The following is a 26663-nucleotide window of genomic DNA, read 5'->3' as shown; positions in this document are numbered from 1 at the left end:
TGCTTGACCTATAAAATAGAAATAGAGGGAAGTTTGAATGTGACAATTTCCTATATTCTGAGTTTATTTTGGCCTTAAGCAAACTGACTGTTCTCTCTGCCATCAATGATTAACCAGTTGTTATACTGTGAAGTGAGGGAAAATTGTGACCAGTAAAATTTAAGAGTTGGTGAATCTGCCTCATTGTGTTGGTTTCCCATTAAACTACGAGTACACAAATGTTACAGTATGTTTACAGCAACATCTGCTACACACAAGGCTCGAGGGCTTGGGAGACGCCAGTCGCCGAGGGAGCGCCGCGCGTGCGGGTGAGACATGCAGGCTTGCGTCATGGAGGCTGCTGATGTGCAACATGGGAGGTGTCATTTATTGCCCCACGGAGGGCGATCGGCGCTAAACCCTCGTCAGGACGAACAGAGGCAGGAGTTGAGAGAGAGCTATAAAATGTTCTCACGCAGACAAGGTGTGTGACTCTCCTCAGGGTTATTGTCTGAGAGCAAAGCCAACAAGGAACAGGTAAAAGCTTCACAATCCAATCCGCCGCCTCGCTTGTTCAGACAAGTCAAAGACAGACGAATAAAACTGTCTCTTACTCTTTTCGAGAATCAAATAAAAGCACAAACAACGAAGTGTTTCCTCCAGCCGTCGCATACTTTCTTCCACCACCGAGCCTCTTTGTGTTTAAACCCCCTGACCGCTTTTTTAGTGTCTGTATCTAATCAAGCCTCCAGCCCCATTATCTCTCCCTCCCTCTGGCTCCCTCATTCCCTCAGTCTGACCTTACAAGGAGAGGCAACAGGGTTGATGTCATAGAGTGAAAAATGCTGCAAGAATCCAGAGAGACGCGAGAAGGAGAAGTGGTCTGATTGGACGGTTGTTAGAGAGAGAGAGAGAGAGAGAGAGAGAGAGAGAGAGAGAGAGAGATGTGCTGTTTACATTGTAAAAGACAAGTCCTGAGCCAAAGTCAAACGAGAAAGAACTTGTTTGGAAGGATGGTGTCATTCCTTTTCCAGAGTGAAAAGCACAGGGGGAGGGTCTAATAGCTGGAGAGGGGCAAGAGAGAAGGAGAAGTTACCATTGCAGACAACTCTTACTCCGGCTGAAAGAAAGGCGGAGAGCACGAGGAAGCCGAAAGGTGGAAAGGAAATCCACACCGCAGCTGTTTAAACAGTAAGTCGCCACTTTTATCTGCCGTGAATCGAGATAAGAGGAGGTGGTGGCGTGTCATAGTCAGGGCCAGACTACTGCAGGTTGCCTAATAAGGTAAAGTCTTCTGTCAGCTCCGGATCCTGATAGCAGCCCGATACCGTTTAAAGGTAGGTCCCCTCTGTGCAGCTGTAATGCGACTAAAAACTCAACTTTAATATGACACTAGCCGGAGTGGCTGACTTTTTAACGAGGCCCCGCGGTTTCGCGGCGCTTCCGCTGTCATTCCGCCCCAGCGGGTGGATCTCTGTGGAAGCGGCTGCTCCGCCAAATGATGCGGAGCGACGATAAGGAGCGCGCTATGCGGAAGCTCCAACAGGAAGTCCAGTCAGAACCTGCATCCGAAGCTAGCGGGCTAGCCGCGCCGCGGTGAGCGTTGCCGACGCGCACAGAACTCGCGAGCAGCCGTACGAGGTACGCTAGGAGGCACCGGGGCGGCGTTCGGCACCGAACCGCGCCGGCCCAGGTGTTTGGGCAGTGGAAGCGCTGGGTTCGGTTCTGGGCGGGTGCGAGCGCTCCGACCGGGCTAACGCCGGGGTGTTAGACAGGTTGCGGTACCGGTGGCAGGTCAGTGACGCTGGTGGTTTTGGGAGCTAACGTGTAGCTGCTCGGTTTGAACGCTACATGCTAACATAGTTACGCAGAGTATCGTACACTAATTTGGCTAGCTGCATTCATTTTTAGCCAAAACGGTCATTCGGTGTGTTTTTCATGCTTTGGTCTTATTGCTGTAGGATGCTGGATGCTGAACTGGCCCTGGCTGTCTGCCACTAACCCACTGTTGCCAGCTGTCAAGCCACTTAGCCATGTGGCTAACCAGTAAACCTACTGTCTGTAAACGTGTGCTGGAGTGACTGGAGCATCTAACCTAGCTAGCACTACAGTACGCTACGTTCAGCTTAATCGTGCTGCCAAGTAAATCTAAAGTCGCAAATGTATGACGAGGATGGTGATCAGATAGATAATGACAATGTGTACAGAGGGATGAATAATTGGGGTTCTCGTATTTCATGTAAAACTACGTGTGGAGTGAACTAAACCAGGTTAAAAGTCAAAACCGATAAACCAGTGTGCTTAGAAATGGCCTATAAACCTAGTTGTGTCTCACGTCGTCCGTGAGGGGATGGAAAGCGATCAGCCACACTTCTCCTTAATAAGAGACAGTGAGAGAGCACTGAGACGTACAACCATTTTAGAAACTGTACGGCTTCCACATAGCTGGGCCCTTTTCCTCTAATTTTCAGTCCCACAATACGTTTAAGAGAAACCTATATAAGGAAGGCTCTAGTCTGAGGTTAGCGTGGTGTTTCTGTTTGAGAAGAGTGGTATTATGGTTACTGACGCCCAGTAACTTTGAAAGGCAAATACAAATCTGTAAATGAAGATCTTTAAATGACTAGCCTTCCTAACAGGGGTATTCCGTAATTCTCCCTTAATTGTAGCCTCCACGAGTCATGAGACTTTACATAGTTTAGAGCATCACTTTGCCTTAAATGACTGCATTCATAGATTTGTTTGGTTTTGTGTCTTAGTATGATGCTTCCCTGACTCCTCTGTGCTGGTAGAAGGAGCAGAAGTGGCTTAGGTGAGAGCCTGAAACACACCCTAATGGCTGATGTTATTAAAAAAAAATTGAAATATTGCCTGCTCAGTCATTCGTTCCAAGTACAGTCCCAGAGGGAGCACAACAATGGTATTCACTACACGCTCAGTGACCTGTAAGATGGGACTCAAAGGAGTTGTTTGTCCGCATTAGTGACCCCCTGGCCCAGACACGCTTTCCCAGAAACTGGGTGTGCTATTAACATTAGAACAATAGAGAGTTTTATAGTCACTGATACATTGATTCACTCTGTCACAGATGGAAGTACTGTAAATCCTGGCTTTTTTATGTTAGCTAGTATGCTGCTTAAGATCATAATCATCAGCCTATATTTTTTTACTTTTAACACTGAAGTAAACAGTGACCTAATTTATAATTTGGGCCTTGAGACTTGTTTGTTAAAGGGAGCTTTTTACAATTGCCTGTTAACTGAATCTTTTCGCTGAGCTCATAAGCCTACAGAAACTTTATATAAAACCTTAAAGAACAAAAAAGACTATCTTAATTAGACACCATGCTGCAACACTTACCTTAAAAAGCAGCTGTACAGTATATAAAGTAACCACAATACAGTGAACCACTGCTAAGCAAAACCGTTTTTAATAGGATTAACTGCTCCTTAGTAGCTTATGCACATCATGGTCTGTATTATTTAAGACTGAGACACAAAAATGTATAAAAGTTGCCATTCGAAGCCTAAAAAACTGAGTCTTGTAGTTTTCTGTAACTGCCCTGCTGGTTTTAATAGTAAGGTTAGCAGTTTAAGCTTTCTCATCAGATCTACCCGAACCAGGCTTGAAAAGTGATTCTAATCTGTAAAAGTTGTTTAAGTGGAGTTTGAAGGCTGCAGAGTGATGTATGCTAGTGCCTTGTGTAAAGATGATGTCATCCTCAAGTAAAAAATAATTGAATGCAGCCTTGCAGAAGGGGAGCACAAGGCAGAGATGAAAATAGTTGTAGTTTGCCTCAGTACACAACTGTGTACATCAGGTTCTGGGTAAATGCACCAAGCATTAAAACAAGCTGTCAGTTCTCAGTGATAAATAGTAAATATAGAGCAAAGGGGGGCTGAGTTTTGCAGTAAATTGGAAAGAGGCAGAAAGTGATGTCACTGAGTAGTAGGGCCAAATATGTTCCTCGGTGAGAGTTTCACTCATCTCGGTGATCAGGTTTCACGATGGATCTGCAGAGAGCTGGTTGGGGTTGAGTGTGGGGCTGATCTCACCATATTAATGCCTCAGGGCCACACCGAGGAACAGATGGAACCTGACCATAAGTTGCTGCACCACTGCTGAATAATTGAGCAGGCTGTTGTATTTCGTCTCCAAGAAACAAGGTAGCTAAAGCACTTTAATGAAAAGCCTAAATCACAGTCTATACACGCGTTTGTCGAGTGCTGTTTTTAGAAAGCCATTATGGATTCAAGTGTTGTCCTGCTGCAGTCTGTTGATAGTCAAGCTTACAAATGTGTGTTTGCAGTAAGAGCCAAGAGCTCCTTAACGCCAGGTTAATGAGTAGCCAACTATTTTTCCTAAAGCATGAGAAACACCTGTCGTTTCTGTCTTTATTTTTCAAATGCAGACTTCAGCCGTACTGAATTTGCTTGTCCATGATGCTGCACCAAGCTGCAGGACAGCTTGCCTCCCCATCTGAGCATCGCCATCTATCTGTATTGATTAAAGCAGCAAATTTTCTAAATTATTTAAATGGGATGGTATTATGAACAATTTAAAGGGCTTTGTCTGTACTAGTATACACACAATTAACTGGTATTGGTCAAAAATGTTTGCAGTGATTACATGCATACTATAAAACATGCATATGCTATTACTATACAACCACTTATTAATCCTTAAACATTTTCTGACGTTGAGCTGTCCAAACATTGATCATCTCAGTCATGATGGTCATAAGACTTTCTCAGGACACACCACAGTGTCTGACGCCACTGTCATGAGTGTATCATGGTTTTCTCCTGGACATATATGGTTAAAATAGCCTATCCTCAATAAATCTTGCATTAGGAAGCTGAAAACAAAAAGCAGAAGTGCTGTTCACCCAGAACCAGCAGGAGAAAGATACCAGAAATAATTCCATGAGCTGTCTGGGTGTCTTGACTTGCCAGAACTCGAAACTGTGCCCCAGCAAGTGGAAAGAAGACTTGAGCCTTTCCTCATTGGGTTACTGGCACCAAGGTTCAGCCTTGTCTTCAAGGTTGTGATCTAGTGTCTAACTGATACAACACAAACTCAGATTCCCTTGGCTTTTGGAAGGATGTAGTTTGCTGCTAAACAACCCAAAGTCATTATTAATAAAAATGAAGAACATGCTATTTTTGCAGTTTTTGAATTTTGGTATATTTCTCTCTGAAGTATGCACGTTGACTCAGTGCTGACAGAAATATGACCGACATGACAGATAGTTTGTTGAAGGGTTGTGATGATTGCTCTGTCTCTGACGTTATCTGGCTTTGAAGAGAGGTGTGTCTAAGCCAGGGTTTAAAGCCCTGTCTGTTGCACATGAACTACCTGGACAGTACGTGACTTTTTTTTGCTGTGCGTCAGGACTGTGTGAACCATGGTGCCTTTGGCCAAAGGTCATGTTTAGGGCCAGTTCTTTTCAGTGAAATGTGTATCGGCTTTGCGAGGAATCTCGATGGAGACGCTGAAGTAACATTTGTCAACATTTGTTTAACCAGAAACATGTGTGATATAAATATTTAAGGTCGCCCTCTTACTGACGTACCTCGCATGAAAATGTTAGGTGAGGTGCTGCCTTCCCCGTTGTAGCAGTCACTTTCTTACAAACCACCGTAAACAGCCATGTGTTAAATATTCTAAATTGTTTCTGGCATTGGGGAGTGCCACTATGTCTGCTCCATCAATTCTGGATACATGGCCTTAGGAAATTATCGCACACTTCTCTCTAGTTCCACAGCAGTCTGTGTGCCAAGGCTTTTGTGTTCAGTAGACCACAGTCACTGAATGGTTTGCAGCTGTTTTCTCTCGAAATTGTACAAACTACAGTGAAGGGGACGTTGTGACCCACTCCAACCCACCATTTTAATTAGTTTCACTAAGAGTTTAAAGGTCATAGAGGGCTGTGTTCCACTTGTATACAAATGCTCTGGAAATCTGCATAGACTACCCTTTTGGAAGTTATATATTAAGGTTTCCCTGTAAATCAATATACTCAGACCGAATCAACAACAGTCTAGGGAAACAGCTGCCAGTTTTAAAGCTGGAAACAACAGCAAGATTTATTTGCATGTTTATTACTCAGATTCTTTTGTTCTTGATGCCATCTCACCACCACTCACAATATGTTTTTTATTTGCACAAAGGTACCTGTGTTCATTTTACTACACTCTCAACATCAGTAACATTTAGTACGATAGACTTAAAGTAATAATTTCACGTGTCGTTGTTGTGGTCCAAACAAACTCAAACTCCTAAGTGTTACAGTTCACAGCAGTGACCGGCTGAATGTTTTCTTGAGTTGTAATTATCCTTCCAAACACCCAACATGCGTACGCAGCCAAGGAATGTAAGCTCTTCGCCTTTAGTCAGCTGTTTGATGTGGGTTTCGTCATGCCAGTGTGACTCGGCAGGTTTCTATTTTTGTTGTACAACACCTGTCACCTAGGGATTATTATCGTCCTACACTGGATCTAACTGTTTTCTCTAACTCATCCTTAGATAAATACTCAAAATGGAGGACTCCAACAGCAGCAAGCCATTCATGGTGACGTCATCGCTGAACTTCAAAGTCACCACACCATCCTTCTACAACCAGCCAAAGAAGTTCGCCTCTGTGGCACCGCCGCGGCCCAAAAGCCTAACGCCGCCCTCCGCCCCTTCACCAACGCCAGTAGGCACAGGTGTGATTGGTCGAGTGGGAGATGTTCCTATGCCGCCCTCGTCAGTCTGTGAAGGTAAACGCATTTTTGACTTACTTTAGGAAGCAGCTCTGCCTTTCCCACTCCCTGCTGCTTGTTATGCTGGAGCATGCAGAGCTTCAGCGTTGAGTATATGACAGAACGCATCACTGGTGATGGCTTAAATATACCTTGCACTTTCAAACTGAAAGAGAAGGCGCCGAAAGTAATTATTTCAGTCTTTGTTGAGCCGTCCAGGTTGAGGTTATCCCAGAGGTGCTGCTGTGGCACCTGTCAGTGACTGGACTTGTTTTAAATTTTTAAAGACTAGTGCCACTTATTTTACTGTTTCTCACTAAGACTGTAAAGACAGGGATGTATAAAATGCAGATCCAAATGTGTTGATGAAGGAAGTGCAGTCGTTTGTGTGTGTTTTGGTAAGAAACACTGAATTAAAAACATAACATCTGAAGTTCTCAGTGGATTTCACTTTCAGTGTAAAGAAGCCATTTTGTTGCAGCTTTTAACCACTCACCCCTTCCTCATTTTTGTCAGACTTCCCACCCCCTCCTCCTCCTCCTCCACTGGATGATGATCTGCCAGCCCCTCCCCCTGAATGCCACATCACATCCACTGCATCAGACGCCCCCTCCTTTCCTGCACCTCCTCCAGTGGCAGATGACCTGCCCCTCCCAGCTCCCCCTGTGGACATTGCCTGTCCACCCACCTTCCCCTCGCCCCCACCTCCTCCTCCACCCCCTCCACCTCTCCCTGCCTCTGGTACCAGCATTCCCAATGCTTCTGGACCCACACAGGTGAGTTCCAATCATATATAATTGCTTTGCCTGTCAGTATGTTTGTTTCTGCATGTAGATACAATAATAATATAATACAATGATAATCAGACACTGAAGGACAATGTATTGAGTCTGAGTCTGTAGTCATTTATTCTAGATTAATTAAATTAAACATGTAATGCTTTTAAAAATATTATTTATTTGTGTAGGTAAATAATGACTTTCTTTCTCTCCCAGAAACTGGTGGAGAAGCAGACTAGCTTCGATCAGCAGCTCGACTCTCTGACTGACTTGTTGTCTGAGATGGAGACCAGGGGACCTTTCAACCCCAAGGTAAAAAGGAAAAATGCATGTGGAAAACTGTCTGGTTCGAAAGACCCACAGAGCTCAGATGAAATAAGAAGGAATTCGACAGCAGACTTTAACTCACACGCTTGGTGTGCGGCAAGCGAATGAGTCAGACGGAGGGAGAAAAAAAACAGTGGAGAGTGACCGTAGTTTGGAAAGAAGCCAGCTTGATTCTTTTATCTGTCCTCATCTGTTCAGGTTGAAAGCTCAACGAAGAGTAAACTGGGCACAGCACACTAGAGCAGAAGGAAACAAAAAGTGAGGTAGCCTGTGATTCATGCTGAGGAGACATTTGCAGACAGAAAGCAAGTGATGCACACAGAACTTGGTGTGATGAAGTCAGTGTGCTGCCAGAGACCCACTGAGGGCCATAAATGGAGTGTGTTTTTATCCAACTGGGAGGCACTGGATCAGGGCAGATTAATGCTGGCTCAAAACCACAAAATAAATGTCAGAAAGAGGGAGCACTTCTGATACACTTCCAATGTTTACTTTAATCGGAGTACCTCATTCAGTATAATAGAAGAGTCTGCATTTGGAGCGTTTGAGGCTGCAGTTCTACTCTCAGAATAATAACTGAGTGATTAACTTTACACTGATATTTTAGAATGTGAACTTTGAGTCAAGATAATCAAATCACTGATATGCGAATTGAATTGTTGATTTTTATTTAAATTCATAGTTACCGAACCAGTATTCGTCAGCACCAGCGCCCAAGTCTCCAGCAGCTCCCCCAACCGCTCCCAAACCAGCCCTCTCCTTCCTCCCACCCCCGGAGCTGGGAGACCGTCCACCTCCTGCACCCTGGGCCGAGGAACTCAAAGCGAGAACGAACCGACAGGGGAGTCACAACTTTGCACCAACCTCTGCTGCTCAGCAATTGGCTAAAGCGCCGGCTGTGACACCCAAATCCGGCATTGGAGGGAGACCCGTAACTTCATCAACTTCTCTGGCGCAAAAACTAAACCAGAATCTGAACCAGACACCCACTCCTCCTGGTGGAGCACCAAAGCCGTCTCCTCCCTCTGCCTCTAGCTCTTTCCATCCTCCCCCTGCAGCTAGCTCTTTCCATCCTCCCCCTGCAGCTCCCCCTGCAGCCCCCCCGGCACCCCCCGCTCCTTCAATGAACATGGCCACTGCCCCGGCCACTAATCAGATCAAGAGTTCTCCCTTTGCTAGTCAGGTAAATGTGAACCGAAACAATCCTGCTGCTGTGACTCCTCCTCAGCCCAAGACAATGGCATCTTCACCATCCTCATTTAAACAGCCAGTGAAAACTCCTCCATCATCCACGGTATGCTTCAGCTTTTTCTGTATGCAGCTTTTTTGTGAACAGTAGAAAAGCACAGGAACAAGTAAACTGCACCATTAGAGATGGTTATGTGTTAATAGTATTTTGTCTTTTTGTGTAATCAGTCCCCTGGCCTAGTTCCCATTCCAGGGGGAGGTGTTCCACTGAACATGAGGGAGGTGGAGGAGCTCGAGAAAATGACCAATGACTTCATTAAACATATGGACACAAAAGCACCTGTCATCACCTCCCACCCCACAGGTACACACGTACTCGGTGACATACAATGCACCCCTCATACTGCCTATAATCGCTCACTTGAATCAAATTGATCAGCGAGCTGTCTTGACACGCTTGCACCTCACACCCACCACTGTAATCATGAAGATCCATGGCAAATGTCACTGTTCCTAATTACAGTCATTAAGTAGCTACCAATGTGTGCATCATGTTCAAGCTTTACAAAACAAAATCAAGGAGTAGGACCATTAGTGAAAATACCGACTTAAGGTTTTTTTTGTTTGGTGGCTATGGTAAAAAAATGTATGGTTGAGTATCACAAATAGTATTTGAAGGATTTTAATTATTTCCTTTTTTAGAGATTGTAATATTTGTAATTAATAAAAAATGGTGCTGTACAAAACGGATGGAACAGTGTGAGAGCACACTACACTACAGTGTGAAATACAGTGTTACTCTCACCAGTTAGAGTGACACTAATTAACACCAGTAGAGTTTAATGGATGGAATGGAAGATGGATGTATTCAAAGTGTGGCTTGTGTTATTCTCAAACTCTCCTCGCTCTCTCACCATTTTAGAGGTTTGTGGGAAGTGTGGCGAGTCTCTGTCCCGTACTCAGCCCGCGGTGAGGGCCATGGATAAACTCTTCCATTCCAACTGCTTCTGTTGCATGAGCTGCCATCGCCCCCTGCAGGGCATGCAGTTCTACGACCGGGACGGTGCGCCTCAGTGTGAGGACTGCTACGTGGTGAGGAGACGCACACACATGCAGGTTTTACATAGCCAGGCTCCTAAGTATTGGAACAAAGATGCAACTTGTTCTGATGAAATGAACAAACTTTCAACTTTAATTGAATAATTGACCTTTAAGTGTTACAAATTCATTTTGGCATTCATTTTTATTCCAAAGTTAATCTGGTCTTTCCGGTATTGGTATCTGGTAAGTGTTAATAATGTTTTGCATGTTGCGCTGAAATATCTTTAATGGCATTTGTAACATTAACATAATGGTACAGTCTTGATAAACACGATTTTAAACAGACAGTCGTGAAAGCACCAGTGTCCTGTTTTTAAGTTTGTTTATTTTGCAACTCACCTTGGATCTGAAATTACACAAAACAGACTTGTGTTTATGATTTACTTGACTTTCATGTCTATCTCTTTGACGTTTCCTTCTCTTCTCCCTCAGAGCTCCCTAGCTGTGTGTTGCCGATGTGGGGAGAGGATCACAGACCGTGTGCTGAAGGCAGTGGGCCAGTGTTTCCACGCTCACTGCTTCCGCTGCAGCACCTGCTCCTGCGTACTCGAGGGGGCGCCCTTTATCACCGACGACAACAACAACCCCTACTGTGTGCAGGATTACCACAGGTACAGTAGCAAGTGTTTGTAACAAGAACATAGTTTCATTCTTTGTACATTTCTTAATGACAGTGAGCATTTTTGCGATGCATTGTCTCTCACCGTAGTGCAAGAAATAAAATTCAAAGAAAGGGATTAGATCTGCATCGTTTAATCTTGTGTGAAACTATACAGATCAATGCAATGTTTCTCCACAGAGCACTGGGGAAGTGTTTAGATTGTTCTGTTTTTATGGCGTGTTCATCTCAGAATTACAGCAGTAGCTCGTTGTACAAGGGAGCTGGCAGGGTAATGTGCAGAATGACTGAGTATCACATAAAGAGTCCGAGTGGATGCCTGAGAACATTTTCTAACTTGATTAAAGCTAATTTGGTTATTTCTCCATCTCCTGCTGCAAAAAAAACAATGCAGCTTGTTGAACTGGAGATTAAATAATAATTCATGGGATTCAGGAAACGTGACTAATCTTCACAAACATCAGAGGCAAAGCGCCTCTGATTTGGTTTCAGACTACTTAGCCGTCTGTGTTCATTAACTATGATTGTGAGTGTGTGACAATGTACCTGACTGACAATGTTTCAATCAGGCGCTTCTCCCCTCTGTGCGTGAGCTGTAATGAGCCCATCGTTCCAGCCCCAGGCAGCGAAGAGACTGTGAGAGTGGTGGCTCTGGATAAGAACTTCCACCTCAAGTGTTACCGCTGCGAGGTAAGACTGTTTGGAAAAAACACCACATGGTGAATCCAAGGCTGTAAAAAATGACCAACTTCGTGATTATTTGTATTTTTTTTTTTTTTTTTTGTAGGACTGTGCTCGCCCCCTTTCCATAGAAGCGGACGAAAATGGTTGCTATCCGCTGGACGGCAAGATCCTGTGTATGAAGTGCCACACCCAGCGAGCCAAGCAGGCTGCACAGTGATATGCTGCAGCAGCATCGCTTAGCTTTACTATGAACCAAACATAAAAGCACAGGATTCATTCAGCTGCCATTTTGCCTTCGCAACAGGGCTTTCTTCAGTATATGTGCACAGGAGTGAATGTGCCGTTTGCATGCAGATACAGTGTAGTAAACCCTCCAGCTTTTTTTCTCTTCAGTGCAGAAGTAATGTACTGCATTGAAATAAACACCCCCATCCTATGATGAAACTCTCTGAATCTCCCGTCTAGCCTTCCTGGTGCGCTAGAGTACGTGTTTTGTGCCAATTCTATGTTTACGCTAAAATCTCCAGCATAACTTGCACAAGAGCAGTTTGGTCAAGAGAACAGACTCATGAATAAAAAGTTGCCTTCGATTTTCTCTTGCCTCCGTAATATCGGTAGCATCATGTAGTGAACTATCTTTTTGATAAGACTTTGACTAGTTGGTGTCTTTTCCTGTGAGTATTGTTAAACCAGTGTTTGAGATGGGTGCCATGGGGTCTGGCGTATCCATGACCTCTCATTTGACCAAGGCACACAGTGTTTCTGCCCGATGGGCTGTTGATTAGACCATATCTAGCGCTCCTTTTGCAGTTTGCGCCTGTGAGCATGGTTCACAATGCCTTCATTTCATTCTTATCAGCCAATCCAGCATTAGGAAGTAATCCAGGTCTAAAAACTGCACAAAACACTTACCTAATTTTTCTCACGCAGATTTGATCGTTCACAGGCATGTCTTTCCTACTATACTAAGTATTTCCCTATGTGCTCATTCATCCCATAAGAACATCAGTCAGCATTTCCTCCTTTAGTGCAGAGTGTTAGGTGTTTTTAGATGCATGATATGAGAAATATGAACAAACAGGCGAGCACAGACTTAATAAGCCTTGATTCCCTTCCAGGGGTCTTTGCAGTTTAACTTAACAGCATAGTTAAAAACAGTCAGCTGCATGGCTGGAAATAGGGACCGTTATGTGATCGTTGCACACGTTCCAAGTGAAATTAAGTCACTTTTACTTAAAGGGTCCAGCACATGTCCTATATTTTAGGTAGACAACATTGAAAATTTCCCTAGTTGTATTTGTTTGCCTTTGGATCTCATCCTTTAAGTTATATATGGGTCTTTGTACTTTTTTTGGACCACTGAAACTCTCCTGGCTGCAGAATAATTGATTGTTAGTGGTATTTGGCCCTAAGATATTAAAGCATAGTGAACAAATATTCAAAACTGTCAGATTGAAGTCAACAAAATGGTTACATGGGATTCAGTATTTCATTCATGTATGTCTTTTTAAAATTTTTGTCTTGATCTATTGTGTCAGTATACACCACTATTCTTCCCGATATTCATCTTTTGTACTTCAGTCGGCTCATGTTGATTATATAATATTTTATTCTTGTACTGTCCTTCATTAATAAATACTTACAAGTCCTTTTCTTTTTTACTTGATGTGCCTTCTCCACTGTTGTATTCCATTGTTCTGATTTGCAGCCACAGGAAAAGACAGTTGTTTTTTTTTTTTTTTTTTTGTTTTTTGTTGCTTGTGTTGAACCCGATGCAATACATTCACAGGCTGTGATTCAGCTCTGCATGCCAGCTGTGCCGGCTGTGGTGGGGTTTCCTCACGCGTTGTGTCCTTTGCACCAACGTTTCCAGCTTTGTGTCCCACCTTCGTCGTTACTAAGTGATAAATGTATGACGATGCCTTGGCAGTTTATCTGGCGTTTTCTTGTTGTGCCCTGCTGTGTGACATGCAGATGCCTTGCTTTCTTATTTAACCTTTTTATAAATTCCGTTTGATCTGTGGAGAATTGTTCATGTTTAAACCGATTTCGCCCCACCCTCCCCTGTGGCTTTATCAAGGGATACAAAAATAAATAAACTGCCGAAAATGAATAAGTTTGTTGTCCCGCCTATGAGTGATCTTGATATAAATGCATGTTAAACCTTGATGAACCAGTGTGTTGTTTTCTGTTTACTTGGCCCCCATGCAATTTCCTCCCCAGCGCTCAATGAAGTGCTGTTACATGACGCTCAGGTCACCAAACTGCTCTATCAGTTGTTAGCGGCCATGTGTTGTGCTGATAATGACGACAGCGTACACGTGTGCGTGTACATGTGAGTGTGTTTACGTTCCAGGAAGACGCGCTCGTCCTCATTCATTGCACCACAACTTTACTTTCCAGGAAGTCATTCTTGCCCTTATTAATGTAATGTGACAATGTGTAAGCGAAAGCGGTGCATTGGCCTCCACTTACCGGTTCCAGCCTCCTGTTCTCAAGCGGTCGACCCTGCGAACGAGTGGGAAACAGACAGTCGTCGTTCCCGAGTGCCTCTTGTGTTCACAATCTACAGAACGTGTCCATGAGCGTCCCAGCGTGGACCCACAGTGCGCTCAGTTATCTGGGCTCTGGAGAGGAGAGCGAGACCCGGCCTGCGGAGCTGCTTTTATCAGCGTCAGATGAGGAGCGAAGTGAGTGATGGAAAGAGATAGAGAGCTGGGATGACAGCTGCGTGACGGAGGGACGGCGGAAGGCGGGCCGTCCGTGAAACATCAAATGTGAAAAAACACGCTGCAAAAACACAGAGGGAGACACGTATTTTCAGAATGAGTCCAATGGAGCTCGAGGTAAGATCCTAACAAGTTACATGTGCTGTTATGAAAGACTTAAAATTATTTTTCAGTAACTCTGTAAATGTTGAGGCAAGAAGCTACATAAACAAGCTGCTGATCAACATGTAGCATGATCCTGCAAAGTGAAAATGTCATGGTTGGCCTAAATAAGAGTCATTACATTATATATAGCAGCTCTTCATCCAATCTTCACATCCCAGAGTGCTTTTAGCAATAATAGGAAGAAGAAATGCTCTCATGTGTCACAGAGTGTAGGCAAGAAATTTGAACTCAGAAGGAATTATGTGAAAGCACCCAGTGAGAGGCCATTTGAGCATTTTAGGCCTAATAGGCTTCAGAGCTGGAGACATACTGAGAGGAATAGCCGTGGGCCTCAAAGGAGCCACAGAACGCCACCGAAATGAAAGAAGGGCTCAAATAAGAGGACACCTCAACGGGTGAAGAAGCTGTGGAAGGACGGGGTGACCTGAGTCGATTCTGCCTGAAGAGAAGCAACGTGAAGAGGAGACAGTCGATGGAGCAGCTGTGACAGAGGTCGGCTGCCTGTTCATGTCCGCACCAACACCAAAGAAGGAAGAGGAGCAAGATTAGAAAGATCCCAGCTCTGTGTTGATCCCTGGTGTCGCAGCTGGTTTTGATATATTCTTCATATCAGATAATCCATTACTCAACTGATTGCTGCAGTCTCAAATGAACACCTTAACACAACTATTCAAACCTTGTGTGTGATTTCAGTCTGATCCGTCGACCCAACCGACGTCAGAGACGGCGTCCGAGCCTCCACCTCTGGTCCTGAACCCGGACCCGTCTGGGACCCAGCAGCATCCGCACCTTCAGTCTGAGATACAGATGTCAGAGGCCGGTCTCGCCGACAACGGCGTGGAGCACCGGCACCGGGCAAAGCCCGCGTGGATGAACCGCTGGAGGCTCTTCCTCTTCATTCTAGGGCTCCTCTTCTTATGCGCTGCGGTTCTAGGACTCATCTACTACAGACACCAGAGAAATAACCAGAGAAATAGCCAGGGTTAGGCCTACGACAGCCGCTCACTGTCAGCTCAGAATCAGCCATCTTGAACTTTGAACCTCTCTCTTTCGTCCGCAGCGACTCCATGTCTGTCCCCGGCCTGTCTGAGGGCCTCGGCCCGCCTGGTGGCGTCTGGTGACCCCTCCACTCAGCCCTGCAGCTACTTCTCCTCCAGATGTGGCTCCGGCAGGCTCTCTCCAGACCGCGGGGGAGGACAGGGAGCCCGCGGCCTCCCTGGACACCCGCAGGTCCAGAGCGAGAAGGCTGCGTTGCCGGAGAGGACGGGCACAGGTCACGAGGGAGGGGGCGGCGGGCTGACGGAGAGGAAGCTGCTCCACAGGAAGACTGTGCTGCTGCAGTACCTCAGAGAGATCCTAGGTAGGAGTCACGCGGCATCTAATGCACGGCAGGTGTACAAGCATGTTGCAGCCCCATGTGTGTCTGCCTCCACCAGAGTCCAAAGACCGCTTGAATGGCTCGGCAGCAGAGAAGGCCAAAGCGTTCTACAACTCCTGTCTGGACACTGCATCTGTGGAAACAGCTGGAGTGGAGCCTTTCCTGGCACTCATCCAGAAGGTAGGATCAAATCAGGTGCTAGAGCGAGGCTGTGTTTCTACCCCCTGCCTTTTGTCTGCAGGTGGGAGGCTGGGCGGTGTCGGGCCAGTGGAAGCAGGCCGATTTCAACTCCACCCTCATCCTGCTGATGAGGGATTACAACACCTTTCCCTTCTTCAAGCTCTACATGGGCACAGACCCGCGCGACACAGCCAACGGGACCCTTAAACGATACATACAGGTCGGTGTCCATCAGGCGGCTCTGCGTGATGAAACCCCGCCGTTCCTAAAAGCCCCCTCTGTCGACAGATCGATCAGCCGAATCTGCTGATCCCCATTGAGTGGAACAGCAGGACGAACAAGTCTCAAGTCAAAGCTCAGGTTCGACAGCGTTCTGATGCTGTGGCCGCATCCTCCTGCTTCCTTCCATCTCGCCCGCTCACGCGCTGCTCTGCCTCCGTCTCCTCCAGACGCTGAGGCCCTTCCTGGCCTTGTGCCAGCGCTACCTCTCCTTCCTGGGCGCCACCGCCGGCAGCAGCATGATCCACGCCGGCACCTTCATGTCCCTGTCCTCCGAGCTCGCCGTGAGCGCCGCGCCGCCGCGCTACCGCCGCGCGCGCGGGCAGCTCTCCCAGCGCGTGAGCATCCGGGAGCTCCAGGTGCAGGCCGCCGCCGCCGCCGCCGCCGCCACGGGCGCGCGCGCGCGTGTGGGTTCCCTGAGGTGACGTGTGTTCTCCCACAGAGCCGGGCGCCCGCCGTGGACTGGCTGCGCTGCCTGCAGGCCGTGTTCCACCCGCTGCGCGTCGCCGCCGACGACCTCGTGCTCGTGCACAACCTGCCCTACATCGCGCACATGTCCCCCATCATTGGGAAGTGGCTGAACAAGCACGAGCTGAGCTCCAGGTACCGTACGTGAGGCGGGGGCACCTGCGGCCCGACGAGGCCCGCTCCTCTGTCTGAACGCTTGCCGCCTGGTTTCGTCCCCCTCAGCGGTCCGCTGCAGACGTACATGGTCCTGAACCTGCTGCACACGCTCATCCCCGCGCTGGACGCCAGGTTTTACGACACGGCCAGGAACCTGTCTGTGGCGCTGGGAAACGCCGACAAGGTGGGTCGTCACAATGAAGCGCCAACGGGAACTATTTCTAAAGTCTGCTCTGTGTGAGTCACGTCACGGTGGGGCCTGTCCACAGGCAGCTCCTCGCTGGAAGTACTGCGTGCTGGAAACGGGGCGAGGACTGGACCCGGTGCTCACACACCTCCTCGGTGAGAGGGTGGCGCACAGAGAGGTGAGGAGCGATGGGGGTGAGGCGGATTTAACAGTGGAGTGGGACTAAACACGTTCTATCCTCCACAGGCAGGGGAGCTCATTCTATACATTTTCTACTCCCTCACGGCTAAACTGCGCGAGCGCCAGTGGACACATCAAAGGACTCTTCAGTCTGTGATGGAAAAGGTAAACAGATAAGTCATTAGCACCATTGGCATCATCATTGACAGCTACATTATCAGCTCGCGTCTTTCTTCCAGATCGAGTCTCTCGTTCCCAGACTCTGGATTCCTAAAGAGCTTCACAGCGAGGCTGAGCTTGATCTGCTTTTTGCTAAGGTGGTGTTTGAACAGATTAACCCTTTGTTGGACGCTCTTCCTGGATCTCACGTCAGCTGTGGACTCTTATGTTTCCAGGTGTCACTCAACGGCAGCTTCTTCTCCAACTATGTGCAGCTACTGTCCCTGTGGCAAAGCAGACGCAGTAAACCCTTGATGGAGCAGACGGAGAAGACTGACATGTGAGTGTGCGCCTCAGTTCACAAAGGGAGAAAATCATTGTTTTTTAGGGATTTATTTAACTCTTTTCTGTTTCGTCCAGTCTGTCAGTTTCACCATTTGTCCTGGATAATAAGCTTCTAATTCCCATGGGAATGTTCCCCCCCCCTTTTTTCCATCCAACCTATCCCAGGTAACACATTCGCTGATTTTAGATGGTATGTACTTTATTATATTACACCAGTTAATAAAGACTTTATTTATCACTCCCTTTTTGTTTCCAGGGCAATGAATTATGGTGGGATAGGTTTCCTTATTGCCAAAGATATCCTCCACCTTCTTCTGCCTCGCAGTAAGAGAAGCTGGCATTTGTTCAAACGTGTTACATACCGAGCATATGAACATTGTTAATTGTCCGCTTCGGCCTCTGCCGCGTGGCAGTTTACTCGCAGAGTGAGTCGGTGCGTGCTGAGGGGGAATGTGTGTGGGCCAACTTTCTCAACCTGACAGAAAAAGACAGCAGAGCTGGAGCGTCTCAGTGGAAAGCACAGCAGGAGGCGTGGGTGCAGTATTCTGCATTGCAGATAGCTCTGCAGGTGAGGACACATCTCTGGGCTCCAGTCTGTGTGCGTGTGACGGCATCGTTGAACTCACGCGGCCATGTTTCGTGTGCAGGCTTATCACCAGAGTCTGAAGCAGCACCCAGCTGACACGTCCATCTCAGGATTGTCGTACACTCGTCTGTTTTTCTCGTCTTTCTCTCAGGTAACATTCATTTGCTCCGATGCGACTCTGACTAGTTTCTCCTCAGCCACTGATCTCGTCTCATTTGATGTGTTCTTCTTCAGATTAGCTGCGACTCCGACCCTGAATTCATGCCCTTGGAGCCGTCCTTCTTAATCACAGCTGTGTGCAGCAAATTTAACATGTGCCCTTCAAGCCTGCAGTGTCTCAGCAAAGCCCAGCAGCGTTTACTACAAAACTGCTGAACACTGTCGTCTGAAAGCTGCAGGATTTATTTTCTGTTACCAGATACTGAAGTCTGTCAGAACATACATTGTGAATGAAGACATTAATAAGGACACTGTGAATGTTTGCAAACTGTTTACAGTATGTTACACAATAGTACCAATAACCCAGGTCCAAGTGACTTTTTCTGAGAGTCCTAATTGTTGTAGTTTTTGGATGTTCTATTATTTGCACAACTTGTTTAGTGAACATTTGAATAAATTATTTGAAAATCATGGAAGTGGTGTAAGAAGTGCTTACATCCTTCACTTAACTACCAAAACAACAAACAGGGACTTACATAATGTATATCATACAGTATTATTACAATATAAGACATTACATTTTAATACAGCCACGTGTAAGAAGTTTTTTACTGTTATAGCTGGTTGTCATGGCGCTATTATACATTTCATGTAACTTTATGCAGTGGTTGTCAAACTATGGTTCAAGCAGTTCTGTAGCCCTTTTTCTAATCTCTGATGTGTTTCATGAAGTTCTATTTGTGATTAGATAATAATCATCTTTTGTATAGTTTTGTTTAATTAATGTGTGTCAATTATTTTATATAATCTATTAATACAACCTATTTAAGCCTGCAGGGAATCAGCACAGATCTTTAGTTCACCAGTATACACAATGCAGCTAGGCAGGATGGTAACACTTGGGACCTTTACCAAAACAAAACCAACACACGCAATGATTCCTGAAGACAACTACCACTAGAGGCTGGATCAACAGAAATAAAGTGAAACATTACTCATTTGACAGTGTAATATTTTCTGTGAAAGCAAATCGCTTTTTCCACACATTTTGATGCACCTGTATCAATCCATAATATTGGAATTAGTTGGTAAAAAACAGGCCATATCTCTGCAAGAAAAGGAAACACTGGGAACAAAAACTGTACTCATAGACGTAACAAACATATCTGTAGTCCATGATGCCTTGTGGTGAAACTGATATTCATGGAAGCATTTCCATCATATTCATTTCTAGTTCACGGTCCATGTCCACTACTGTGTGACCAGTAATCCAGTAACTGTGTGTTACAGGACACCCCACACCTCCTCAAAGGCAGAGCACATCTTGGAACAGGTCAGCGCTGCAGAGAGGGGGTAGTTACTGATGGACACAGTTTTCTCTGTGTAGTCCACTTTCACCTAATAGACAAAATACACACAAATCAATACCACACCTAATTAAAACCTAAAGCATAATCTAGAGCCATTTCTCACCGCTCCATGTGCAAATGCTCCAATCACCACGGCAGTGGGTCCGTCTGTCACCAGAGACCGGGGGCAGACGGCCTCTCCTACTGAGAAAGACGTGGCTATGCGAGGACAACCGGGAGGGAGGTGGTCAGACACTGGGTTTTTAATCATCCTCAGAAGCTTGTCTGAGCCATCAGCAGCCCTGACGCTCAGTTTGTGCAGCAGATGAACTGAGTTACAAAGGGATGATAAATCAAGTTAATATACTGTATGAAAGTAATACTGTACTTTGCCTACACAGGCATCCACTGGACACATAGATGGAAACAACATGTGCTGGTTTACCCATGAGGCCACAGAAGCGAGTGAATGTTCTTGGGATGCGGGTCTGAGGGTTGATCTCTATTAAGGCATTTTTCTCTGTGTGGATGTAAACCTGCAGCAGGCCTGCTCTGTTTAACGGACTGTCCATCAGCATGAGGAGACACTGTTAAAAGGAAACAATAAATCACTAAGTTCAGTGTTGAGTGGGCGTAATAAGTAAAATACCATATTTCAGGTCTTTAGCTGAATGAGATCCCAAACAAATACAACTGTCCACTCTACTTAAATGTGTGGTTACCTGATGTGTGATGTCTGGTCTTATATTCCCTAGATCTCTTCCACTTTTGATGATAATATTTTTATGTTGGTCACAATTTAAAAGCTCAAACTTTTTTCCCACCTGGAAAATAAAATATATGCCAACAACATGTGTTGTTAATCTGTAAAAGCATGTAGTTGTTGTTAGAACGTAACACAGGTCACAGCACAGCAGGTTGGGCTACACGACAACACAAACGCAGCCTTCACTACCTACCTTCACTGTTTCTAGCGATGCGCCTTCCAGAACAACAACCAGTCTCTTCTCTGTCATGCGTTCATGAAGGCTGCGAAGGTGTTTGGCTGGTCTGGGCTCATATTCGTCCAAATGTTCAAGACCACGCTTGTTACCGTTTGATGCCGCCATGATGCTTGCTGCTGGAACGTCGCAGAATGTGTGCGTCACGACAAAGGTGCGCGTTCACGAAGGAGTCGTTAACTTCACGAAACTTCTTTTTTTGTATTTCGCTTTTTTATTGTAATGATTTTAATGGTCTCTTTAGTGTAGCACTTCCAAGTACTACGTATTGTACTTGTGATTCACTACATTTATTTGTCCACTATAGATACTTTTTAAAATAAAATGATTAATACAATAAACACAGTACACAGTTACTTAGCAACAAGTTGCAGTGTGAAAGATTTAAAACCACTTAAAATAAACAAAATAAATAAACAGTGATGATAACTGTGTTAATTATAAACAGATAATAGAAATATATCTGTTTAAAATATTTTTAAACTTTTACCTGATACCTGATAAAAACAAAAAACGTTTTTGGTACCAGAACTTAAAAGTACTTAATTCAGTGAGTATTAATTCTACTTCATATTTTTTAAAATTAAACTCTTTTAGTTTATTTTGGATGTGCTCGCACTCGTGTTCTCTAACGACACTGTGACTGCGTCACTACTCTGCGACGGATGTTCCTTTGCAACGTGTTGAAGAAAAATTCACGTGTGAGCATTTGTCCCACTCGGTACATACAGAAGTTGCCTGTTTATTAAAACATTGTAATCGGTGAGTATGTGACGATACGTTGCTGAGATTTTCTCTTTAATTCGTTAACCATTGTTAACTGCTGGAGCCTTGTCTTGCTAAAAGAGCTGGCGTCGATAGTTGTCTGTAACGTTATGTGAATGATTATTATCCTGTAATAACGATTCTTACTCGTCTTATAAATAAATTCCCGCCTAATTGTCCAAACTAGTAAAGCAATGACAATGTGCTGCTGATGAATATAGTTAAATAGTGATATTTACGAAATCCAACTTGCTCTAATCTCAATTCTGCCTGAATTTCATTGTAAAATAATAACTGCTGTGGTTTTACAAGTTTTGCTTTTGAACTGACGTTCAAGAGATTTTTTACGTCTTTAAACTGTTTTAAATACTTCCCACCGTAGGTGGACAGGCAGCATTTTCCTGTACTTCACATTTTGTTTAGCTGTGCTGCCTACATTGAGATTAAATCACAAATTTATACATTTGTCCTTTTTGTTGTTTACACAGCAAATTTGTTATTGTGTAAAGAGTTTCTGAAGTCCATGTTTTCCTGTCATTTTTAGAGTCTCTGTGTACGTCAGAGTCATGGGTCGGAAGTTAGATCCTGCTAGCAGGGTGAAGAGAGGACCTGGGAAAAAAGCAAGAAAGCAGCAGGGAGCAGAGACAGAGTTGGCCAAGTTCATACCTGATGGTAACTATTGTGCCTTTTGCATCAACTATTTCAACTATTGGTAAAATGTAGCGTCTATATTCACTAAGTCACTGATGTCTTTTCTGAATTTTTATTTGCAGAGGACGCAGAATCAAAACGTCTTTCAAGTAGAGCCAGAAAGAGGTAAAAGGTTGACTAATTACATAAGAAAAAAAATAATACACTATTTGAAGGTTTCTTATTCATATTGTCATCCTACAGAGCTGCAAAGAGGGCACAGGTTTCTGAAAAGCCTAAGGTCGCTGGGGAACAGCCCAAGAAAGGTGAGAGAGGACTGATATTTACTAAGAAGAAGGGAAGGGAAAGGTGGTAAATGCACCTTTGGCTTCATAATATAACTCAGTTGTCACTAGGGACTAACTTGAAGACATACAGTAAATCCTGTAATGTTGAAGTTATATTTCATTTTTTATTGGAATAGATCATCTGACGCTAAAATTTACAGAACATTCTGATGTCATAAAATATAGGAAACCCTAATGCTAACTTGTTTTTCTGTTAAGGATTCACTGATGAAAACAGTAAATGGTTGAAACCTGCGAAAAGGAAGCGGAAAAATGATGAACCTGAAAGTGAGGATGACAGTGAAAATTACTCTGAGGAAGACGGAGAGGTGGAGGAGCAGCCTCTGAATAAGAAAGCAGGAAAGGATCAAGGACAGAAAGTTAAAAAAGCAGGACTGAAAGAAGTGGTTGATGAGGATGATGGTGATGATGATGATGATGACGACGACAACGACGATGAAATGGTTGATGACTACGGTACAATTGATGATGGCAGTGGAGACGAAGAAGAAAGTGATGGAGAGGAAGTATGTTAACACCATTTTGAAAATCACAGATATAGTCCTTGAATATACTGTATTTATCTTTTTAAACTTTTTTGTCTTTTACTGGATTTACTTAAAGGTTGTAATAAATGTGGATGTAGTATAATTAAACCCCTTTCACTGGTCTATGGTCTACATTTAGCTCCTTCCTATTGAGCGTGCAGCCAAGAAGGAGAAAAAGCAGAAAGAAACCATGGGTCTGGAGAGTGATGAAGACGACACCGATGAGGAGGAGGGGGAAGAGGGAGATGATGATGAGGAAGATGAGAAATCAGACGGCGATATGGAGGAGGATGAAGACACAGTACAGGTCAACATGGATGAAATGGACAGATTCAGGCTACCTGGGCCAGAGGCGAGTGAGAAGGAAGGTGGGTGTCTTTGAGTTTTTAAGTTTGGAGTTGGTTTAAAAAGAACTAGGTTCACAATTAGTTTTATTATCCTGCAACAAATCAACATTTGTTTTTTCTTATCATACAATTTAGGTATCTTGCCTATAGACCTGAAGACAATTTATCAAAGAATAAAGGACAACATTGATGTTTTGTGCAATTTTTCAACAAAACGGGAGGAGGGCAAAGCTCGAACAGAGTACATATCTCTTCTGAAGAAGGATCTCTGCGCTTATTACAGCTACAACAACTTCCTCATTGAGAAATTAATGGAACTCTTTCCTCTGTCAGAGGTTTGTTCTCTTCACTAAAGCAAACTAAGATTGTTTTTTGTTTATCATCAAAATAACAAGTGATTGTCTTTACACAGTAGTACACAACAATAGTATACATTTATGATGCTATTTATTAAATTATTAGGATGTTTTCACCGCATGGTGTTTTATCGTTTTTCAGCTGGTTGATTTCCTTGAGGCCAATGAAATTCAGAGACCTGTCACCATCCGGACCAACACTCTAAAAACAAGGAGGCGAGATCTTGCACAGGTAAATGCTTTGGCTAAAAGATATAGATTAAATCACTCAGACTCTGTCCTTTTTAAAATAATGGTTAAAATGTGAGATTGTGTAGTTATTTCTACTAAATGCCTGGGAAACGCTCAGATCCAGTGTGACATCCTGCATTTGGTTTCTTAATTTCTGTTTATCATTTTTAGGCCTTGATCAACAGAGGAGTTAACCTTGATCCTCTGGGGAAGTGGTCTAAAGTGGGTTTGGTGATTTACGACTCCTCTGTACCTATAGGTAAGTTTCAGTGCAACCACATCTGTCAGCTGTTACTCATTTTATTAGACAATATGATTCCTTAATTGATGGCCAAATAAACCTCCACAAACATTCAGTTTCACTTAGTTTAAACCTACAAGAACACAGTTTTTTAAGGTAAATGGTGACTTATTTGAAATTATTTCTGCTCTTTAATTCAGGTGCAACCCCAGAATACCTGGCTGGTCAGTATATGCTACAAGGAGCCTCCAGTTTCCTACCAGTCATGGCTCTTTCACCGCAGGAGGGAGAGTCTGTGCTGGACATGAGCTCAGCTCCAGGAGGCAAGACGACCTATATTGGTAAGATACGCTGAATTTTCACCTTGTGTACTTGTAATTACAATTAGACTGGGATTGGTTAGTTAGTTACAATAAGATGACTTATAGACTAACCATTGAAAATGAAGGGGCCTCTATAAATTGTCTAACAATATTTGTGAATGCTGCAACTTTAGCTCAGCTAATGAGAAACACGGGTGTGATTGTGGCTAATGATGCAAATGCTGAAAGACTGAAGAGTGTGGTTGGAAACATCCACCGTCTCGGCGTCACCAACACTGTTGTCTGCAACTATGATGGCAGGCAGTTTCCCAAGGTAACATTTTTATGTGTTTAGCAGCTCTGTGATCTACTCTGGCCTCCTGCATATTGTTCTGACCTGGAGACATATTTTTTTTTTTAAGGTAATGGGAGGGTTTGATAGAGTGCTGCTTGATGCGCCCTGTTCAGGCACTGGAGTGATCGCTAAAGATCCAGCTGTGAAGACCAGCAAGGTAATACACTACCCACCGTGATACTTGTGTTTGGATTTTCTTTAACAGGATGATGATGTATATTTTCTTTACCTTCTTGATTTTTGACAGGATGAAGCAGACATCCTTCGTTCAGCTCACCTTCAGAAAGAACTGATTCTGTCTGCAATTGACTCTATTGACGCTCAGTCCACTACAGGAGGATATCTGGTCTACTGCACATGTTCAGTAACGGTAATCCATTAAAAACATGTTCTGATGTATCTACTTCACATACTGCACGTTTGCTTGAAAAAGCGCCGGTACTAATTGGAATGTGTCAACCAAGGTGGAGGAGAATGAATGGGTGGTGGACTACGCTTTAAAGAAGAGAAATGTCAAATTAGTTCCCACAGGACTTGACTTTGGCAAGGAAGGCTTCACCAGGTAAATGGCATCATCAATAATGTTTTCACAATGTTTAAATCGCTCAAAGGCAAACACTGTCATTATTTTTTCCATGCTTTTAGGTTTAGAGTACGCAGATTCCATCCTTCCCTAAAGCTCACAAGACGATTTTACCCTCATTCTCATAATATGGATGGGTTTTTTGTGGCCAAGCTGAAGAAGTTCTCAAATGTGATTCTGACTGCACCTGCAGAGAAAGGTAATCCTTCCTATTTTAATAGTGCATGCCATATTTATGGTAAACCTTTCTATATTAGGAATGCATGCCATATTTATTCCATAGTTACTCAGAATAACCTGTGTGTGTGTGTGTGTGTGTGTGTGTGTGTGTGTGTGTGTGTGTGTGTGTGTGTGTGTGTGTGTGTGTGTGTGTGTTACTAATTTAGAAGCTGAGAATGAGGCTGCTGAGGCAACAGTAATTACAACCCCCCCTGTAGAGGAACCTTCCAAAAGTAAAGAGAAGAAGACTCCTCTCATCAAGCCAGGCAGCCCAAAAGAAAAAGCTCAAACCAATGGGACGGCCATGGCAACTGCAAACAAGTCAAAAAGCACTGGACCAAAGAAGGCGAAAGTTGCCAAGATTGAGAAAGGGGCAGAGGCTAAGAACAGCTCTGCAGATGGCAAAAAGGAGGGGAAAAGATTTGAGAAAAAGCACGGCAAAAAGAAGAGCGCCATGAAGGCAAAAAATCGAATGGGAAAGAATAAATTTAAAAAGTTGAAAAGCATGTTAAGAAAACAGAATTTAAAGTGACCGTATGTAAAAACAAGTCTCAGTCTGTGAGGTCATGAGACCTCCCTTTAAAGGATATTCAAGGTTCTGTGCTGTGCTTTCATTACTGATATGTGTCAATGTGGTATGACTGCAACAGCATCATGTACAGATAAAATGGACTTATTAGTGAAGCTCTCACTTTGGTCTTTACTCCTTTTTTGTTTTTGTTCATTGTGTTTTTCTTTTGTCAACTTTGCAAGGTGCGACATCTTGCATTTTGTGACAATAAATCTTTTAAGATATCCCCTATCAGTGTTTGCTGCGTCATTTACTTGATTTTGACATTGAATGAGCATTTTAGGGAACTTTGTGTGCTACTGATTTTTTGAATAATCGACAGATTTTCAGGTCTAAGCAGAAGCTGGCGCAAAAATCTTTATTTAGCATTTTCTTGTCTAACTGCGTTGAGGACTGGTTTGTGTGTACAACTAAATAAATAATA

General features: G+C 44.2%; 4 protein-coding genes and 1 long non-coding RNA gene across 12 annotated transcripts; 3 read left to right on the top strand and 2 right to left on the bottom strand.

Moving 5' to 3' along the window:
* The first annotated feature begins 928 nt into the window (after positions 1-928).
* On the top strand, positions 929-13592 carry zyx (zyxin). Of its 5 annotated transcripts, none has more exons than XM_029128977.3 (10): positions 929-1170; positions 6508-6743; positions 7242-7501; positions 7721-7816; positions 8514-9125; positions 9248-9383; positions 9942-10111; positions 10553-10731; positions 11309-11429; positions 11527-13592. In XM_029128977.3, exons 2-10 carry the CDS (start codon positions 6521-6523, stop codon positions 11638-11640), a joined length of 1911 nt encoding a protein of 636 aa, XP_028984810.1. In that variant the 5' UTR covers positions 929-1170; positions 6508-6520; the 3' UTR covers positions 11641-13592. The 5 variants fall into 5 exon arrangements, with proteins under 5 accessions (XP_028984810.1, XP_028984814.1, XP_028984813.1 ...); XM_029128981.3 differs by lacking the exon at positions 929-1170 and adding an exon at positions 1184-1316; XM_029128980.3 differs by lacking the exon at positions 929-1170 and adding an exon at positions 1422-1575.
* Positions 7610-15131, bottom strand: LOC114842983 (uncharacterized). Of its 2 annotated transcripts, XR_008692808.1 has the most exons (5): positions 14994-15131; positions 13899-14213; positions 10460-11435; positions 9934-10154; positions 7610-8067 (listed from the first exon to the last, which is right to left on the bottom strand). It is a non-coding gene; the product is annotated as an uncharacterized LOC114842983 (long non-coding RNA). The 2 variants fall into 2 exon arrangements; XR_003783516.2 differs by having other exon boundaries at positions 9934-11435.
* On the top strand, positions 14130-18865 carry kel (Kell metallo-endopeptidase (Kell blood group)). Of its 3 annotated transcripts, XM_029128947.2 has the most exons (18): positions 14130-14269; positions 15011-15299; positions 15378-15677; positions 15754-15875; positions 15937-16095; positions 16164-16235; positions 16325-16513; positions 16597-16757; positions 16845-16962; positions 17048-17143; positions 17212-17310; positions 17385-17462; positions 17541-17644; positions 17725-17814; positions 17906-17973; positions 18063-18217; positions 18297-18386; positions 18470-18865. In XM_029128947.2, exons 1-18 carry the CDS (start codon positions 14249-14251, stop codon positions 18608-18610), a joined length of 2352 nt encoding a protein of 783 aa, XP_028984780.1. In that variant the 5' UTR covers positions 14130-14248; the 3' UTR covers positions 18611-18865. The 3 variants fall into 3 exon arrangements, with proteins under 3 accessions (XP_028984780.1, XP_028984779.1, XP_055359068.1); XM_029128946.2 differs by having other exon boundaries at positions 17385-17644; XM_055503093.1 differs by having other exon boundaries at positions 17385-17644; positions 18475-18703.
* emg1 (EMG1 N1-specific pseudouridine methyltransferase) lies at positions 18622-20898 on the bottom strand. The gene is made up of 5 exons (XM_029129083.3): positions 20703-20898; positions 20466-20567; positions 20189-20330; positions 19868-20073; positions 18622-19792 (listed from the first exon to the last, which is right to left on the bottom strand). The coding sequence occupies exons 1-5, from the start codon at positions 20850-20852 to the stop codon at positions 19679-19681; spliced, it is 714 nt and encodes a 237-aa protein (XP_028984916.1). The 5' UTR covers positions 20853-20898; the 3' UTR covers positions 18622-19678.
* Positions 20899-21367: 469 nt separating this feature from the next.
* nop2 (NOP2 nucleolar protein homolog (yeast)) lies at positions 21368-26470 on the top strand. The gene is made up of 16 exons (XM_029128962.2): positions 21368-21506; positions 22054-22181; positions 22283-22325; positions 22404-22465; positions 22706-23013; positions 23174-23402; positions 23517-23716; positions 23880-23969; positions 24140-24227; positions 24410-24550; positions 24706-24845; positions 24934-25023; positions 25114-25236; positions 25331-25428; positions 25512-25648; positions 25836-26470. Exons 2-16 carry the CDS (start codon positions 22076-22078, stop codon positions 26198-26200), a joined length of 2220 nt encoding a protein of 739 aa, XP_028984795.1. The 5' UTR covers positions 21368-21506; positions 22054-22075; the 3' UTR covers positions 26201-26470.
* The last annotated feature ends 193 nt before the right edge of the window (positions 26471-26663 follow it).

The sequence above is a fragment of the Betta splendens genome, chromosome 16, assembly GCF_900634795.4.
Source record: "Betta splendens chromosome 16, fBetSpl5.4, whole genome shotgun sequence".
Lineage (NCBI taxonomy): Eukaryota > Metazoa > Chordata > Actinopteri > Anabantiformes > Osphronemidae > Betta > Betta splendens.
This window is presented reverse-complemented; position numbering and strand designations above follow the sequence as displayed.